The 17,657-nt window shown below is 37.4% G+C and overlaps 1 protein-coding gene across 4 annotated transcripts in view; it reads right to left on the bottom strand.

The window, feature by feature from the left end:
* MAP3K20 (mitogen-activated protein kinase kinase kinase 20) overlaps positions 1-17,657 on the bottom strand; it is a 177,628-nt gene that overhangs the window by 72,777 nt on the left and 87,194 nt on the right. For all 4 annotated transcript variants that reach the window (XM_032355970.1, XM_032355968.1, XM_032355971.1 and 1 more), the window contains exons 4-5: positions 6,761-6,862; positions 2,196-2,261 (exon numbers count right to left, since the gene is read on the bottom strand). In XM_032355970.1, coding sequence (XP_032211861.1) covers positions 2,196-2,261; positions 6,761-6,862 — 168 coding nt within the window. The remainder of the gene's footprint in view (positions 1-2,195; positions 2,262-6,760; positions 6,863-17,657) is intronic.

Raw genomic sequence — 17,657 nt, 5'->3', positions numbered from 1 at the left:
GGGCAGAGGGAAAGAGAGAATCCCAAGCAGTCTCTGCACTGAGCGGGGAGCCCAGTGCTGGGCTGCATCTCATGACCCTGAGATCATGACCCCAGCTGAAATCAAGAGTTGGAAGCAACCAACAGAGCCACCCAGGTGCCCCCTCTCATTTCTTTTGTAAACCACGTAGTGCCCTGAACACAGTAGCGGAACTGTTCTTCCTCAGCTGTTACTAATGACCTTGATAAGTGGGGAGAATATACTCTTGGCAAGAAATAGCCTAAGAGTAAATGTGATACTATATATAAACTATCCATGTTTTCAAATAAAAATAAAAATAGTGTTAATATCATATTCAGTTACTTTTTAAAATACCTTTACCTTTTTTCTCATTATAAGATTAGTAAGTGCTTCATTTAAAAAAAAAAACAACCTAACATAAAAACTTCTAACATAGAAAATAAGACTATTATTCCCTGTTTCAGAAAAAGAAAATTGCTAAAAGTTAGGTCAATATTTTTCAATATGTACATGTTTTCTCATCAAGTAACTGCACAAATTGTAATTTGTAAAAATCCAGACAGTCTCCGTTGTTAGTTTCTATAATGAGAGCATGGAAAAAATCTGTAACTTAATCATCCCCATCCTATGAGATATTTGGGATATACTGATAAAACAAATTTTAAAAAGTAAGTCAAATAAGCTGTGTATATTGAAATTCTGAGCACAAACTAAAAAACTAAAAATCTATACTTATAAGACTCTGAAACTTCCTACTCGATTCTAGATTATTTCCTAACAACTTCCTGTTCGCCAACTCGTTTCAATAGTGTTTAGCTTCAAGAAGTTTATGCCTGTGAGGAGCCAAAGGATAAGTGATGACATAGACAAAGGAGAGAAGAGTCAGCCACAGATGCCGGGCAGGGTGGAGGAGGTGGTCCCACCTGGATGACTGATGAGTGGCAGCTGCCAAGAACTTCCCTTTCCCCGAGCCACTGCAGACCTCACAGACCCCGCAAGGGCCCCTGGCAGATCCCCAACTTCTCTTCCTCTACTTACCAGGACTAACCACTGCAAGGATCACACACTTAGCATACACCCATTTTAACTGCAGTGATTTAAAGATTTAAAAAAAAAACAAAAAAAGTATTGCTCCTGCTCCTTACTTAGAAGAATAACTTAGAAAGCCTGTATATAAGGAAAGCATGTAAAGGGATTGACAGAAAGATTTTTTTCTTTTAAAGTAGCAAGCTCTAAAGTTTCCTTGAGCTAGTGTGGGCCAGCTACATAATCCCACTCTCTGCCTTTGTCCATTAACTTCCAAATGACATAATAAGAGAAGCATTCTGATACTTTCCTACTGAGAAGTAATACTGTCTAATCTGTGAGACATTTTAAAATGCTCACTTTCTAAATTAGAAAATACAGGATCATAAATAAACTTTAGAGAGTACAGAAGAAGAAAAAGAAGAAAAAGAAAGCATTTGCTTTCCAAACTCTGAAATGTGTTGATCATTTTGGGGCACTACGCCAGGTAAAATGACGGACATAAAAAGTTTACACCAAATAATTCAGAAGTAAAAAGAACAAAACTCAAAACTGCTGGTACAGAGAACCATCTAAAAATAGGAGACTACAAGTATAGGACTACATAATTTGATCTAGCAATACCTCCTATAGAGTGATTCTAGGGGCGCCTCAGTGGCTCAGTGGGTTAAAGCCTCTGCCTTTGGCTCAGGTTGTGATCCCAGGGTCCTGGGATCGAGTCCCACATCGGGCTCTCTGCTCAGCGGGGAGATTGCTTCCCCCTCTCTCTCTGCTTGCCTCTCTGCCTACTTGGGATCTCTCTCTCTCTCTCTCTCTGTCACATGACCAAATAAAATCTTTAAAAAAAAAGTGATTCTAGAGAAATAACTAAGGATGTTTTAAAAATTTTTGCTGGGGGTATCAAGCTCAACATTTTTTTATCACAGAAAAAAATGTAAACAACCCAAATATACATATTCTGTGCTGTTTATACAATGGAATACTATACAGCTTCTTGAAATAACATAAAGAATTCTGATATTTATCAACATTGGAAAGATTTTTATGGTATCAATGATGAGTCAAAACATCAGGGTACAAAAGATATGAAAAACATGAGCCTATTTCTACAACAAGGTGTATATATTTCATAATAAAATAGGCAACATAAAAACTTAGGACTACATTACCATTTCTTGACTTGAGATCTCTGTGAATCACCTTGACAGGAGCCTCCATATGTAAATAGTGCATTCCTTTTCATACAAAAAGGAAGAACAGCATTTAATGTCATTTTTTCAACATTGCACTGGTATTAACTTTCCATTTTAAAACATCAGTATTACCTTTCATATTTTTGCAAAGGATTCAATGGCAGAAATGAAATTCATGTGCTCTGTTCTTATATGATTGATAAAATAGAGACAGGATATGTCTACATTGGGAAAACTGGAAAATTCATGTGCTTTAATCTCTTTGAAGTTAGAACCTGATTGTGGGTAAAGCTATTACAATACCTAATAAGGACACCTTAATTTTCTGTAGTCTCCACAAAAATAGCACAGTTACAACTGGAAGAGGTGGTCCAATGACTAATCAGCCAAAGTTCCGACCAAGGTTTTTGGCTTTCATTTGGATGTCTGCAGCTACCCCGTTATTTTCTCAGTCCTCTTTCCAGTAAGACCCTGGGGGAGGTGAGGGTGCGGGGGAAACTGGTTGGATTCATAAGTTGTGGTTGGTAAAGGACTCAGAAAAATTTACAGTAGTTACAAAATATTCTCTGTTATAGGGATGGATCTTCAGGATAATCTATTATTTAACTGTACTCCAAAATTCTCTCCAACATATTTAGAATGTATATCAAGTTACTTTGGTAAATTGAATTTATATACAAATAGTTTTATTATTTTGAATAAAATATTATATATCTCAAAATTATACTTTAAAAGACACATATTTCATAGTGATTCTCTTAGTAGCATTTGACTCTCTCTTTATGGAACATATACCTCCTTAGAATAAAGAAAAAGAGTATTTTCTACTGAAATACATTTTCTTTCCCTTTACTTCTCAAGTTGTCTTTTCTAAATAATGGAAGAAAAAGCCTCCCCACTGCCACAACCACACAAGCTCTTGGCTAATGAACTATCCAGTACATGTCATAAGTAGGTTTTGGTTCTTTTTTTGAGTATATAGAAAATTTCATTTTTATAAAGGCTAATTTTTAAAATAATCTATTATTTTTCTACCATTCTGATTTTTAGATATTGAAGGTCATGTAAGAACAAAGAAAATTAAAAAATTTAAACTCCTGCAATACAAGAATGACTGAAAAAGAGTCAAATTCACAAAAGTATCAGTAATTTTTAGCGATCTTAACCAAGATATAGCTAGAATACAGGAAAGCATTCTTCTAACACAAAATTCTCCACACTACACACTGAAAATCCAAGAGCTACAACCTGGGTAACTTTTAATAACCTCTAGGATTTCAGAGTGACCTCTTTCTTGCTTAAGAACCAAATTCAGGGGCGCCTGGGTGGCTCAGTGGGTTAAGCCGCTGCCTTCGGCTCAGGTCATGATCTCAGGGTCCTGGGATCGAGGCCCGCATCGGGCTCTCTGCTCGCGGGGAGCCTGCTTCCCTCTCTCTCTCTCTGCCTGCCTCTCCATCTACTTGTGATTTCTCTCTGTCAAATAAATAAACAAAATCTTTAAAAAAAAAAAAAAAAAAAAAAAAAAAGAACCAAATTCAGGTAGAATCTGCTTAATTACCATTAGAAGCAGGGCTCCATAGTGTGAACACTGGCTGACAGTGAAGATCTCCAAAAACAACATTCAGATACTAAAGCTTTAAACAGAGGCCTTTACTTCCTTATGGCAGATGTTATGAGAGAAAAATACCATAAGTTATATATGTAGAATGTACAGTATGCATTTACAATTAGTGTGCATAAACACAGTAGTAATCACAATCACATAAAAATCTGTTTTTATAGAGCCCTCCACAACTCTGCCTTATTTTTATTGCAGTGAACAATGAAGAAGGCTAAAAAAAAAAACCACCATCATCAGTTTTGAGCTTCAGGGTTCCTAAAAAAGATTTGACTGGTATCATTTGAAGGGGGAGATGGGGAATCAGTGAGGACCCTTCTGAGACTGGGTCCCGGTTCACCCACTTGAATCATTCTGCCTACACACTGGGAGGGGCTCGCGGCACTTTCAGATGCACCTGCCAGCGGCCCTCCACCTCCCTTCCTACCCAGAAAGGAGACAGGCTTGTTTGTTTTTTTTCTTGGCTTTGAGGAGGTGTTCTCTCAGCAGTGATGTTAAGCAATGCCTACTTCAAAATGCATGAATCAACTCTAATTTGAAATGAATTATTCACTCTTTGATTTCTCAACATCTTGTTGCTTCTGTGTCTTCCATCTTGGTCAGACTGAAAGGTGTACAGCTGAATGTGACAGAGAATCAACAAAAATCAAGGCTTCCTGCTTCATCTCTGAGTTCTGTGCCCTGTTCTACCAGAGAGAGGTGAAGTCATTCCGAAAGCGCGGATTTCCTCTTCCTTTTACAGACCATTTTAAATAATAAGTGTTACTTGTGACTATCAATAAATAAGTCTCTTCTCTGCCCCCTCTTCTCACCTGGGGCCAGACAGAGGAGAACCTGCCTCTCGGGGCAATTCACCAGCCATGAGAAAGGGATTTTCCTGCGCTGCGATTTGGCACACAGTGTTGTGTGCCACCCCCCCCAGACCCCCGCACCCCCCCCCCGTCCTCTCTCATCTCATTCCCTCCACCCCTAGTCTTTACCTCCAGTTCCAGTCTGCTACTTCATGAACCCTGCTTTCTCTTCTTTGTCCTTCTGATAGAAAGCCCAGAATAACTGAGCTGATCTGGAGCCAAGGGATTTGCCCCTTAGACAGGGACTGCACTGGGGAAGGGCGGGGAGGGACAAGGTTTTTATGGGACAAGGTTTACAGGCCTGGCAGAGGGGAGGGGAAGTAGTGGGGTTGGAGGGTGGTGGAGGGAGGCAAAGAAGCATGTGTACAGCAGGAAGCAGAGCGACTGCTGTCAGTTGATTTGTTTGATGTCTATCCTAAATGCCAGTAAGTCATACCATGGTGTAATTGGCTAAGCACCCTAAATGCAAAGGTCTGTAAGGTGAAGTGCATTCAGTCAAAGACTGCTCAGATATACAGACACATTTATGGAAGTGTATTTCCACAATGCTTCATGCAGCTCCCAGTGAACACACGTCCCTTGGCTTACAAACACGTGGTTCCTGTGAACTACTGATGCATACAGACATGACTATGATGTTACTCGAAAATGTCTTGAAGAACGCAAAAATTTAAGGCTGATTGGAAATGCCTGATGCATGAATACACAATTAAGTTAATTAACACAGCCAAAGCCTTAAGTACACCATCCTAAACATAGAGCTTATTATTCTTATAAGGTAATGAAGTATCGTTCAGCAGCAGCATTTTGCATGAAATTTAAAAAAAAAATTTTTCTTCACTTGCCCTATTTGAAGAATTTGGCAGGTGTTGATGAAACTTAAAACTGACAAGAAAATTCCCCAATGGGAAGACTGTTACTTTTGGAAATTACTGTATGACTTCCCGGTGAAAGCGGAGTGTGAGTTGCTCTCCTTACTGAGTGCTAAATATCCTTTTCCTTGCTTTGTAAAGAGAAACTTTTAGAGATTGGAGGAGCAAAATGCAAAGGAGTGAATTGCCCTGGTAAAATCTGGACACACTTGCTTTCTAGGGGTTGCTAGAATACAAATGTAACTATCAGTGTTCATTATTTAGATTAAGTTGTTTCCAAAGCAACTTTGACAGTTATAAATAAAACTCAGAAACCTTGAGTTAGGAAAATGGAAAAAAAAAGAGATAAAAATAAATGGAATTTAAATTGCTTTAGAAAGCATTAGTCTATGTCAGAATTTATGAGAGGAAAAGAACTGGGCACCTTGTTTAGGGGTTTTGTGTATTAAAAATATTTCATTTCCAGGGTGATTTCCAAGTTTACATTAAATAGAAAATAAAAATCCGAATTGCTTTCACATGGCAGGGCAAATAAAACTTTTTTTGAAAGTGGTTACGATTTTTAGCATATTATTATGTACACAAAATAAGTAGAACTAATCCTACAATAAATCACATTTTCTGGGTACTGAGTCTAAGAAGAGACTTGCGGAACAACAGAATTATGAGCTTTCCATTTAATGTGTTGAGCAGGCTGGTCAATTACAATGTCACAAAATGTGGCAAAAATGGCTGCCCTGAAGTCATGGATTATGTTGGAACATAGTTTTAGGGAAAGAAATAAAGTGAAGAGAGAAAAGGAATGCAGAAGTGGAAAGACAGTGACTTAAAATATCTATTAACCCCTCCCTCCCCCGAGAGAGAGACAAACCAAGAAAAGACTCTTAACTATAGAGAACAGATGGTTACCAGAGGGGAGGGGTGGAGGGTGGAACAGGTGAAGAGGATTAAGGAGTGCACTTGTGATAAGGACTAATACACAGAATTGGGGATCACTATATTGTACACCTGAAGCAAATGTAACACTATATTACATACCTATACTGGAATTAAAATAAAAAGTTGCAAAATTCTTGCTACTTGCAGACTGAAAGGGGACATCTAAAGACACAGAGTAACAAACCTTTGTCCTTAAATCACCATGTCACGATAGGAAAATGTGCCCCACCAATTCTCTAAGAATACAGGAAGTCTCATTACCTTTGGCTACATCAGTGGCCCAGGTCATAATGTGATCCATGTCCATCTCTTCACTTCTGTTACTATTAATGTAATCATAGAGTGATCCCAGAGAAGCATATTCTAGTTTCAAAGGAAAAGAGAAGCATACAATTAAAACCAAGGTGCCTTTCAGAAATAAGACTGAGTATACCTGAAACTAATATATGTCAATTCTACCCAAATAAAAAAGAACAACAAAAAAATTTAAAAATAAGACTAAATTCTCATTGAGAAAATGTGTTAAAGAATTTACCAAAGAACATTAAAAGCAAATAAAAAACATTCCAGGCTGTGGTTTCTAAAAATTATTGTCTTCCTGAAAAGATACCTGTTAAAGAAAAAACCATTGAAAGAATGAATGGTAAAACTTCAACTGAGGATGAACTCAAAAGTTTTCTGGATGGAACTGAGACACACAGGGAGGTGCTGGAAGAACACATCTGAAACAAAGGCAGGCACGTATATAGGTATTTCTTTAAAAACTGTCATTCTAATGAGATAGAGAAGATTAAAATACATAAGCAGAGTATTTATGTGACAAGGTAAACAAATCAATTCTTGTTGCATCAGGATTTAGAAGAGCCCTCAAAACACAAGCACATAAAAAACCCAAGAAAGTGAGAAAATTCCTTCAAAAGTGGTTTTGAGAGCATCTGCCTTCAGCTCAGGTCATGATCCTGGGGTCTGGGAAGCCTGCTTCTCCCTCTGCCTCTCTCCCTCCCTTCCTCTCTCTCTTAAATAAATAAATAAAATCTTCTGGGGTGCCTGGGTGACTCAATCAGTTAAGCACCTGCCTTCACCTAAAGCCATGATCCTGGGGTCCTGGGATGGAGCCCTGCATCTGTTTCCCTGCCTGATAGGAAGCCTGCTTCTCCCTGCTTGTACGCTTTCTCCCTCTGTCAAATAAAGAAATAAAATCTTTTTTTTTTAAATGGCTTTGAGATATAAATTACATACCATAAAATTCGCCTGTCAGTGTACAATTGGGTGATTTTCAGTAAATTGACAGAGCTGGAAACCACCACCACAACCCAATTTTAGAAACTTTCCAGCACTCCAAACGGTTCCCTTGTGCCCATCCACAGTTAAGCCCCGCTCTAAACCCCAGGCCCGCAGTCTAATTTCTGGCTCTACAAAGATATCTTTTCTGGGTATTTCATATAAATGAAATCATGCAGTAAGTGGCCTTTTGTGTCCGACTTCTTTCTCTTCACAAGACGATTCCAAGGTTCACTCATGCTGTAGCTTGTATCAGTACTTCGGTCCTTTTTATTGCTGAATAATAGTCCATTGTGTGGATTTACAATTATTTTATTCACTCACCAGTCAATAGACATTTGGACTGTTCCTGATTTTGGGCTATCAGGAATAATGTCCTACGAAACTGTGAAACTGCTTTCCAAAGAGGCTGTACCATTTCATATGCCCGCTAGCACTCTCTGAGGGTTTCAGTTTCTTTACTTGGTACTGTTTGTGTCTTAATCACAGCCGTTTTGGTGAGTAGAATTCTAGTGGCATCTCATATTGTTAATTGCACTTTCCTAGTGACTAATGAAGTTGAACATCTTTTCACGTGGCTATGAGACCTGAGTATATATTCTCAGGCAAAATGTTTATTTCAATAGTTTGCCCACTTGAAGATTTGGTTGTTTTAGTAATCCCGAATTTCAGGAGTTCCTTGTTTATTCTGGAAGCAGGTCCTTTATCAGATTTAGGATCTGTAAGCATTTTCTCCCAGTCTGGAACTTGTCTTTTCATTTTCTTAACAGCATCTTTCAAAGACCAGAAATTATTAATTCTGATGACGTCAACTTAATTGTTTTCTCTTTTATGGACTGTGCTTTTGGTGTCATATTTAAGAACTCTCTGCCCAAGTCAAAGGTAAAAAGATTTTCTCCTATTTTTCTTCTGGGAGTTCTATACTTTAGCTCTTACACTTAGGTCTATGACCCATGTTGGGTCTATGACCTATTTTTTGTGTGTGTGGTTTAAGGTAAGGATTTAATACCACTTTTTCACATGTGGATTTCTAATCGTCCCAGCACAATTTGTTGAAAATACTATCTTTTACCCATTGAATTGTCTTGGCACTTTATTGCAAGTCAATTATCAATCAGTGTTAAGATTTTTTTCTCCTAAATTCTTAATTTTGTTCCATTGGCTACATGCCTGTCCCTCGGCCGATATTGCCTGTATCCTTGAGCACTACATCACTGATTCCTACAGATTTACAGTAAGTATTAAAATGAGGTAGTTTGAGTCTTCAACTTTGGTTCTTTTAAAATTCTAGATCTTTTGCATTTCTCTGTGAATCTTAGAATCACCTTGCAGTTTCTTATTTTAAAAAAATCTGCTGGAATTGAGATAGGAATTGTTTTGAATTTATCAATCAATTTGAGGAGAACTGCGATCTTGACAAAAATGAGTCTTACAAACCATGAACATGTAATGTTTCTCAATATTATTTATATCTGTAGTGTCTCTCAGCAACATTTTATACTTTTCAGGGTAAAAAGTCTTACACTTCTTTATTCAATTTAGAATCAACTATTTTATTCTTTTTGATTCTACTGTGAATAAAATTTTATTTTTTTAAGATTTTATTTTTAAGTAACCACTACATCCACAGTGGAGCTCGAGCTCACAACCCCAAGATCAAGAGTCATACCCTATTGAGCCAGCCACATGTCCCAAAAGAAATTGTTTCTTAATTAATTAATCAATCAATCTGGGGATTCCTTGGGATTTTCTACACACAGGATGTCATATAAGACAGTTTTATTTCTTCCTTTCCAGTATGGACTCCTTTTATTTTTCTGGTCTAATTGCACTGGCTAGAAATTTCAGTAGAAGTACATGTTGCTTAGATGTGGCAAGAGTGGAACCTCAGGGGCGCCTAGGTGGCTCAGTGGGTTAAAGCCTCTGCCTTCAGCTCAGGTCATGATCCCGGGGTCCTGGAATCGAGCCCTGCATCGGGCTCTCTGTTCCAAGGGGAGCCTGCTTTCTCCTCTCTCTCTGCCTGCCTCTCTGCCTGCTTGTGATCTCTGTCTGTCAAATAAATAAATAAAATCTTACCAAAAAAAAAAAAAAAAAAAAGAGTGGAACCTCACTCCCTTGTTCCCAATCTTAGGGGAAGAACAGTCAATTTCACCATTAAGTATGACATTAGCTATGGGGTTTTGTAGATGCTGTCCATCAGGTTGAGAAGATTCCCTTCTGTTCCTACTTTACTGAGATTTCTTATGATAAACAGATGTTGTATTATGCCAACAAGTTTTATCTTTTTATTCTATTATCTATTATAGTACCCTTACATTAATTGATGTCAGATGTTAAACCAACCTTGCATCTTTGGGATAAATTCCATTTGGTAATGGGATATAATCCTTTTTAGAAGTGGCTGGATTCAGTTTGCTGATACAGCTCTTCTTCGACTTACACTGGGGTTACATCTCAATAAGCCCATCATAGGATGAAGACAGAGTTAAGTTGAAAAATGCATGCAGGGCACCAGGATGGTGCAGTCAGTTGGACATCCGACTCTTGGTCTCAACTCAGGTCATGGTCTCAGGGACAACTGTGGGATCGAGCCCTACCCTGGGTTCTGTGCTCAGTGGGGAGGCTGGTTGAGGATTCTCTCTTTCCCTCTATCCCTTTCAAATAAATAAATAAAATCTTTTAAAAATTGCATTTAGTACCCCTAATCTACCAAACATCATAGCTTAGCCTAGCCTATCTTAAACTAAGTGCTCAGAACACTTAGATTTGCCTATAGTTGGGCAAAATTATCTAAAACAAACCCTATTTTATAACGAAGTGTTGAATACCTCATATGATTTACTGAATATTGTACTGAAAGTGAAAAACGGAATGGCTGTATGGGTACAGAATGGTTTTAAGCCTATCAGTTGTTGATCATATGGCTCACTGAGGGTTGTGGCTCATTACTGCTGCTGCCCAGCATTACAGAAGAACATGGTACCACATATTATGAGCCCCAGGAAAGACCAAAACTCAAAATTTGAAGTACTGAAGTATGGTTTCAACTGAATGCCTATTCCTTTTGCATCAACATAGTCAAAAAACTGTAAGTTGAACCATTGTAATTTGGGGACCTTCTGTATGTAGTTAAGAATTTTTCTATCTATGTTTATGAGGGATATTGGTCTAAAGTTTTCTTTTCTTATTATGTTTTTGTCTGGCTTTAGCATTGGGATAATACCGGCCTTACACAATTGAGTTAAAAAGCGTTCCTTCCTCCTTTATTTTCTGAAGGAATACGGGAAGGACTGGCATTTTTTTCAAAAAACATTTGACAAAAAGCACCAATGCAATCATCTGGGTCTGGGCTTTTCATTATAGAAATGTTTTAAATTTCTGATTCAAATTTCTTTACTTATTATATGTCTATTCAGATTTTCTGTTTCTTCTTGAGTCAGTTTTAATAATTTGTATCTTTATAGGAATTAGTTTATTGCATCTAAATTGCCTAATTTGGTGGCATAAAACTGATGACACCATTCCTTTATAATCCCTTTATATTTCTGTAGAAGCCATAGTGCTGTCTTCTTCATTTTTGAGTTTGCTAATATATATCTTCTCTCTTTTCTCTTGGTCAGTCTAGCTGAAGGTTTGTCAGTTTTATTTATCTTTTCAAAGATCAAATTTTTATCTTCACTGATTTTTCTCTATTATTTTTCTGCTATTTTATCTTGTTCTGCTCTCATCTTTATTATTTCCTTTCTTTGCCTTGCTCTGGGTTTATATGTTGCTTTTTGGGGGGTTTCTTAAGATGGAAGCTTGGATGATCAATGTCAGACTTTTTTTTTTTTTTAAGATTTTATTTATTTATTTGACAGAGAAAGAGAGAACACAAGCAGGCAGAGAAGCAGGCAGAGAGAGAGGGGGAAACAGGCTCCCTGCTGAGCAGAGAGCCCAATGCAGGGCTCAATCCCAGGACCCTGAGATCATGACCTGAGCCCAGGGCAGAGGCTTAACCAACGGAGCCACCCAGGCACCCCACACCTTTCTTTTTTTGACACAGATGTTTAAAGTTATAAATTTCCCTCTAAGTATTAATTTACCTGTCTCCTATAATTGTGTTATGTTGCATTTTTCATTTTTCTTTCTGTCCAAAATATTTTAAAGTCTATGGTGATTTCTTCTTTGACTCACTGAATATTCAGAAGTGTACTGTTTAATTTCCAAAATATTTGGAGGGATTTTTCAGATTTCCTTCTGGTGTTTTTTTTTTTTTTTAATAAACATATAATGTATTATTAGTCCCAGGGGTACAGGTCTGTGAATCGCCAGGTTTACACACTTCACAGCACTCTCTGGTGTTGATTTCTAACTTAACTTTATTGTAGTTGGAGAACATACATTTCAGTATTCCAGTTCTTTTAGATATATCAAGATTTATTTCATAGCCTAACTTATGCTATATTCTGGAGAATGTTGGATGTGTGCTTGAAAAAAATAGGTATTGTTCAATGGGCTGAAATCAAGTATTGCTGAATTGCCTATTTATCCTTTAAATTTTGTCAGTTTTTGTTTTATGTCTTTTGGCAACCTGCTCTTAGGTATGTATACCTTTACAATTGCTGTATCTTCCTAATGTACTGGTTTTTTTTTTTTTTTTAAAGATTTTATTTATTTATTTGACAGACAGAGATCACAAGTAGGCAGAGAGGGAGGCAAAGAGAGAGGAGGAAGCAGGCTCCCCGAGGAGCGGAGAGCCCAATTCAGGGCTTGATCCCAGGACTCGGGGATCATGACCTGAGCCGAAGGCAGAGACTTTAACCCACTGAGCCACCCAGGTGCCCCCGTACTGGTCTTTTTATCATTTATGAAATGACTTTTTTCATCTCTAATAATATTTTTTCTCTTAAGCCTATTTTATCTGAAATTAATACAGTTACTCCAATTCCTCTCATTGTTATTGTTTCCATGGTAGGTCTTTTTCCATCTGCTTACTTTCAACCTGTGTCTCTGAATCTAAAGAGGGTCTCTTGTAGACAGCACAGAGTTGGAGCTTGCTTTTTTATCCATTGTATCAATCACTGTCTTTTAACTGGGAAGTTTAGACCATTCACATTTAATGTAATTTTTGATATGGTTGGATTTGATTTTGTCATATTGTTTTTTACATGTCTCCTGTCCTTCTCACTCATCTCCTCCTTTTTTACTGCCTCCTGTGTTAATATTTTTTATTTAATATTTTAATTCCTCAATTTTTTTCTGTATTTCTTGAGTGGACATTCTTTGTGATGGCTAAGGGAATACAAAATGCATCTTCATTTAGTATGATCTACTTCAGCTTAACACTAACTTAATTCTAGTAAAATACAGAAAATGATACAGCTCCATTCCCTCCCGCATTTTTATGCTATTACTGTAAAATATACCTACATTTGTTAAAAATGTATTTATTTGAAGGGCTCCTGGGTGTCTCAGTCATTAAGTGTCTGCCTTTGGCCCAGGGCATGATCCCAGGGTTCTGGGATCGAGCCCCACATCAGGCTCCCTGCTCCTCGGAAAGCCTGCTTCTCCCTCTCCTACTCCCCCACTAGTATTCCCTCTCTCACTGTGTCTCTCTCTGTCAAATAAATAAATAAAATCTATTAAAAATTATTTATTAGAGAGAGAGAGAGGAGGAGCAGAGTGAGAGGGACAAGCAGACTCCATGCTGAGTGCAGAGCATAATGTAGGGCCCAATGCAGGGCCCAATCTCAGGCCCCTGAGATCATGACCTGAGCCAAAGCCAAGTTGGATACAACTGACTAACCCACCCAGGTGCTCCATCTACATTTTTTAAGTAAGCAAAACAGTGTTCTAATTATTGCTTTATACAATCTTATGTTTTTAGCGATGTTAAGAGAAGAAATAAGAACAAATATACATACGGAGTATTTTATATTGACCCACATATTTATCATTCCAGTACCTTTTATTTTTCCTTGAATTATTATCTGCTGTCATTTTCTTTCTGCCTAAAGAATCAACTGCCTTTAGTATTTCTTGTAAGTCAGAACTAATAGCAACAAATTCTCTCATCCTTTATTCAAGCACATCTTTGCTTTGTCTTCATTTTTAAAGGATAATTTTTGCTGGATATAGTTTTCTTCTTTCAGCATTTTAAATGTCTACTGCTTTTGGCCTTCCTTGTTATAGATAAGAAGTTAGCCATTAATCATATTGTTCCTTTATAGGTGAGAAATTGTTTTTATTTGCTATTTACAGATTTTCACTTTGTCTTTAACAACACAGTTTGAGGGTGCCTGGGTGGTTCAGTGGGTTAAGCCTCTGTCTTGGGTTTGGGTCAGGATCTCAGAGTCCTGGGATCGAGCCCCAACATCGGACTCTCTGCGTGGCAGGGAGCCTGCTTCACCATCTCTCTCTGCCTACTTGTGATCTCTCTCTCTCTCTCTCTGTCAAATACATAAATAAAATCTTTAAAAACAAAAACACGGTTTAACTATGATGTGTCTAGGTATGGGTTCTTTTCAATCTATCTTACTTAGAGTTCATCAAGCTTCTCCAGTATGTAGATAAATGCATTTTATCAAATTCAGGAAGTTTTTTTGGCCTTTATTTCTTCAAATACTTCTCTATTTTTTACTTTATTTTATCTATTTTTCTATTTTCTATTTTTATATTTTTCTACTCCTCTTCTCTCTCTGCTACTACACACTTGATGTACACTTGATGTCGTCCATAGGTCTTTAAGGTTCTGTTCCTCTTTACTCAAGTTTTTTCTCTTTTTCAGACTTGATAATTTCTATTGGCCCAATTTTAAGTTCACTGATTTTTTTCATCTCAAATCTGCTGTTAAGTCACTCTAGAGAACTTTTTTTTTTTAAAGATCTTATTTATTTGAGAGAAAGAGTGGGCGAGAGCATAGAGGGTAGAAGGTCAGTGGGAGAAGCAGACTCCCCATGGAGCTGGGAGCCTCAGGTGGGACTCGATCTGGAACTCCAGGATCAGGACCTGGCCAAAGGCAGTCGCTCAATCAACTGAGCCACCCAGGTGCCCTAGAGAATTTTTTAAAAAAATTATTTCCTTTTCTACTCCAGAATTTCCATGGGGTCCTATTTCTTAAAAATTCTATTTGCTTGATGAGAGTCTCTATTGTTTGATTCACTGTTTTTTATTTTTGTATAATTTTTACTTTTACACCAAAGTTATTAATAGCCACCAAATAGCATAAAATTACAATGATAATCTTAGATGAACAAAGGAAAGGCAAAGAGCTTTAAGTTTTACTATGAAATAGTCTGGTTGAATGTAACAATGAAGACCTTAGAAATCTATATTACCACATAATCTAGACAAGTAAACTGCCTTCTATAAATAAAAATATCCCTGGTGATACAGAATTTGAATAGTTTTTGGTTACTAAAATAGCATTTAGTAGAAGATTCTCTCAGCACCTTTAAGAGTTACTATAGATGCCAAATACAAAGTAATGTTCACCTCCACCACCAAAAAAAATTAATCCTCAGAAAAGAGGGAGTCACCTTTTACTAAGATAAATTCTAAAATCTCTCATAGGGTACTCTCTCAATTTATTTTGTACAGCAAAACATATTTGGTGAAAAATATCTGAGCCTGAGATTACCTTAATCAAAGGTAAATTTTAAAGGCTCACCAAGTTACCCCTATGAGTGAGAAACCAAAAAAAAAAAAAAAAAAAAAAAAAAAGAAGAGGCAACAAAACAAAATTTAACACAGACTAATCACTTCTGGACCTACAAACTCTCCATTACTGAAAACATGAGTGGTTCAGTCCTTAAGCGTCTGCCTTCGGCTCAGGTCATGATCCCTGACCTGACAAGTACAGTACTGGGAGTGGAGGAGATCCCAGAGTCCTGGGTTCCAGCCCTGCGTGGGTTCCCTGCTCAGCGGGAAACCTGCTTCCCCCTTTCCCACTCCTGCTTGCGTTCCTGCTCTCACGGTGTCTCTCTCCCTCTGTCAAATAAATAAATAAAGTCTTTTTTAAAAATCACTTAAAAAAGCAATACAGTTATGGTTATAAATATGCCCTGTGGGACTAAAATATCCACCAACCCTGATGTTACGCCATTGGATACTTCAAGCTTGGGATGAGTATCCAGATAGCACACACAGAAATCTAAACTACTGTATTTTGAACATCTTAGACTACAGTGAAGCGGATTTTGTGATCCTGGGATTTATATTATGAAATATTTATCTGTCCCTGTGGAATTTTCTAAGCAGTAAGAGTAATGGGAGCATCTTCTGCTATAGTATTTGGTCACTGTCCTTGCTTCCCCCATTAGCTCCAGAGCCATCAAGGTGAAAGGAGTGTCATGTTATTCATAAAGCCCCTTTCAACCACATCTGAGTTTATGTTAATGAAGTGCCTTTTGGAAAGCCCCTTAGGATGGGAGCTATTCTACAGGAGAACCAACTAGAATTCCCTCTGGGGAGGGGAGAGGGCTGGAGTTGAAAATCACCAAACGCCAGTGCTTAATCAACCATGTCTATGTAACAAAACATACAAAAATCCAAAAGAATGGGATTCAGAGAACTTCAAGATTGGTGGAGAAGAACATCCACATGCTGGGAGGGCTCACCCCAAACTCCAAAGGAACAGAAAACCCTGTGTTCAGGACTCTTCTGGACTTCATACTGTGTATCTCTTCATCTGATATCCTTTCATATATCCTTTGCAATAAACCAGTAATCTAATAAGTAAGCTGTTTCCTGGAGTTCTATGGGCTCTTCCAGTATTTGATCAAATCCAAAGAGGGCATGTGGGAACCTCCTATTTATAGCCAGTAGTCAAAAGTATGGGTGACAACCTGAACTTGAAACTGGCATCTGCTGCGGGGAGGGGAACTCTTGCAGGACTGAACCCTAACCTGTGGTATCTGACTCTATCTCCAGGTAGATCATGTTAGAAGTGAATTAAACTGCAGAACACCCAGATGGTCTCACAGACTCACTTGGTGTGGGAAAACTATCACACACTTGGTGACCAGAAGTGCCTGAAGTGAATGAAGTACAGTACTGAGAGTGGAGAAGACACACAGTGCGGTGTTTTCCCATTGGAGATGTACTTTGAAAACCATGTTAAGATAATTTAAAAATGGGTTCAGATAATGAAAAAAACATGGATGTGGAAGATACATTATGAAACGAAATTGCTTCACGAATGTGAGGGTGCAAGAAAGGCAGTATGAGTATACTATTTCATGTAAAACATGATCTTTAAATATGTTGGTAGGTAAACCATTTTAAAAAGGCATATAATTATTTCATCCTTTTTGTCTTCTCATCACAAATTAAGGACCCACCTTATGCACACATGATACATGCTTTAAAAACCACTTCACTTCCCCCTAGAACACAGTTTATTGGACTTTGGAAAAAAACATTTGTTTTAATTCATTTAAAAAAGGGTCATTAAGAACCATATTAAGGAAATATTTCCCTTGATTTCTAAGTTAATTTTTCCTTTTTAGTTTTATGGCAACCATAGCTGGCTTTGAAAAATGTAAACACTAAAAAAGAAAAGAAAAAAGAAAAATGTAAACATATAGTCACAATCTTATTGAAACAAACACCATTATCACAAAAATCTCTTTATAATATTACCAAGTAAACTTAATTTGGATTATAACTAATAATACAAATGAATTTAGGTAAATGTCTGGAATTTGTTTTAACAAAATGTGACACTTATTTCTAATTGGCTAATAAGATCAACACAACATCAAAACATGCAAATTAGATGTGTCTGTGACTGAAATACATCAAGATTGAGTTCAAGGAAATGAAATCAGGCGCTTAAAAATTAATGTTCTCCATGCTTGAGTTTGTTTTTTTTTTAAGATTTTATTTATTTATT

Source organism: Mustela erminea, chromosome 8 (assembly GCF_009829155.1).
Source record: "Mustela erminea isolate mMusErm1 chromosome 8, mMusErm1.Pri, whole genome shotgun sequence".
NCBI lineage: Eukaryota > Metazoa > Chordata > Mammalia > Carnivora > Mustelidae > Mustela > Mustela erminea.
The sequence above is the reverse complement of the archived record's forward strand: the minus strand, read 5'-3'. Positions and strand labels throughout refer to the sequence as shown.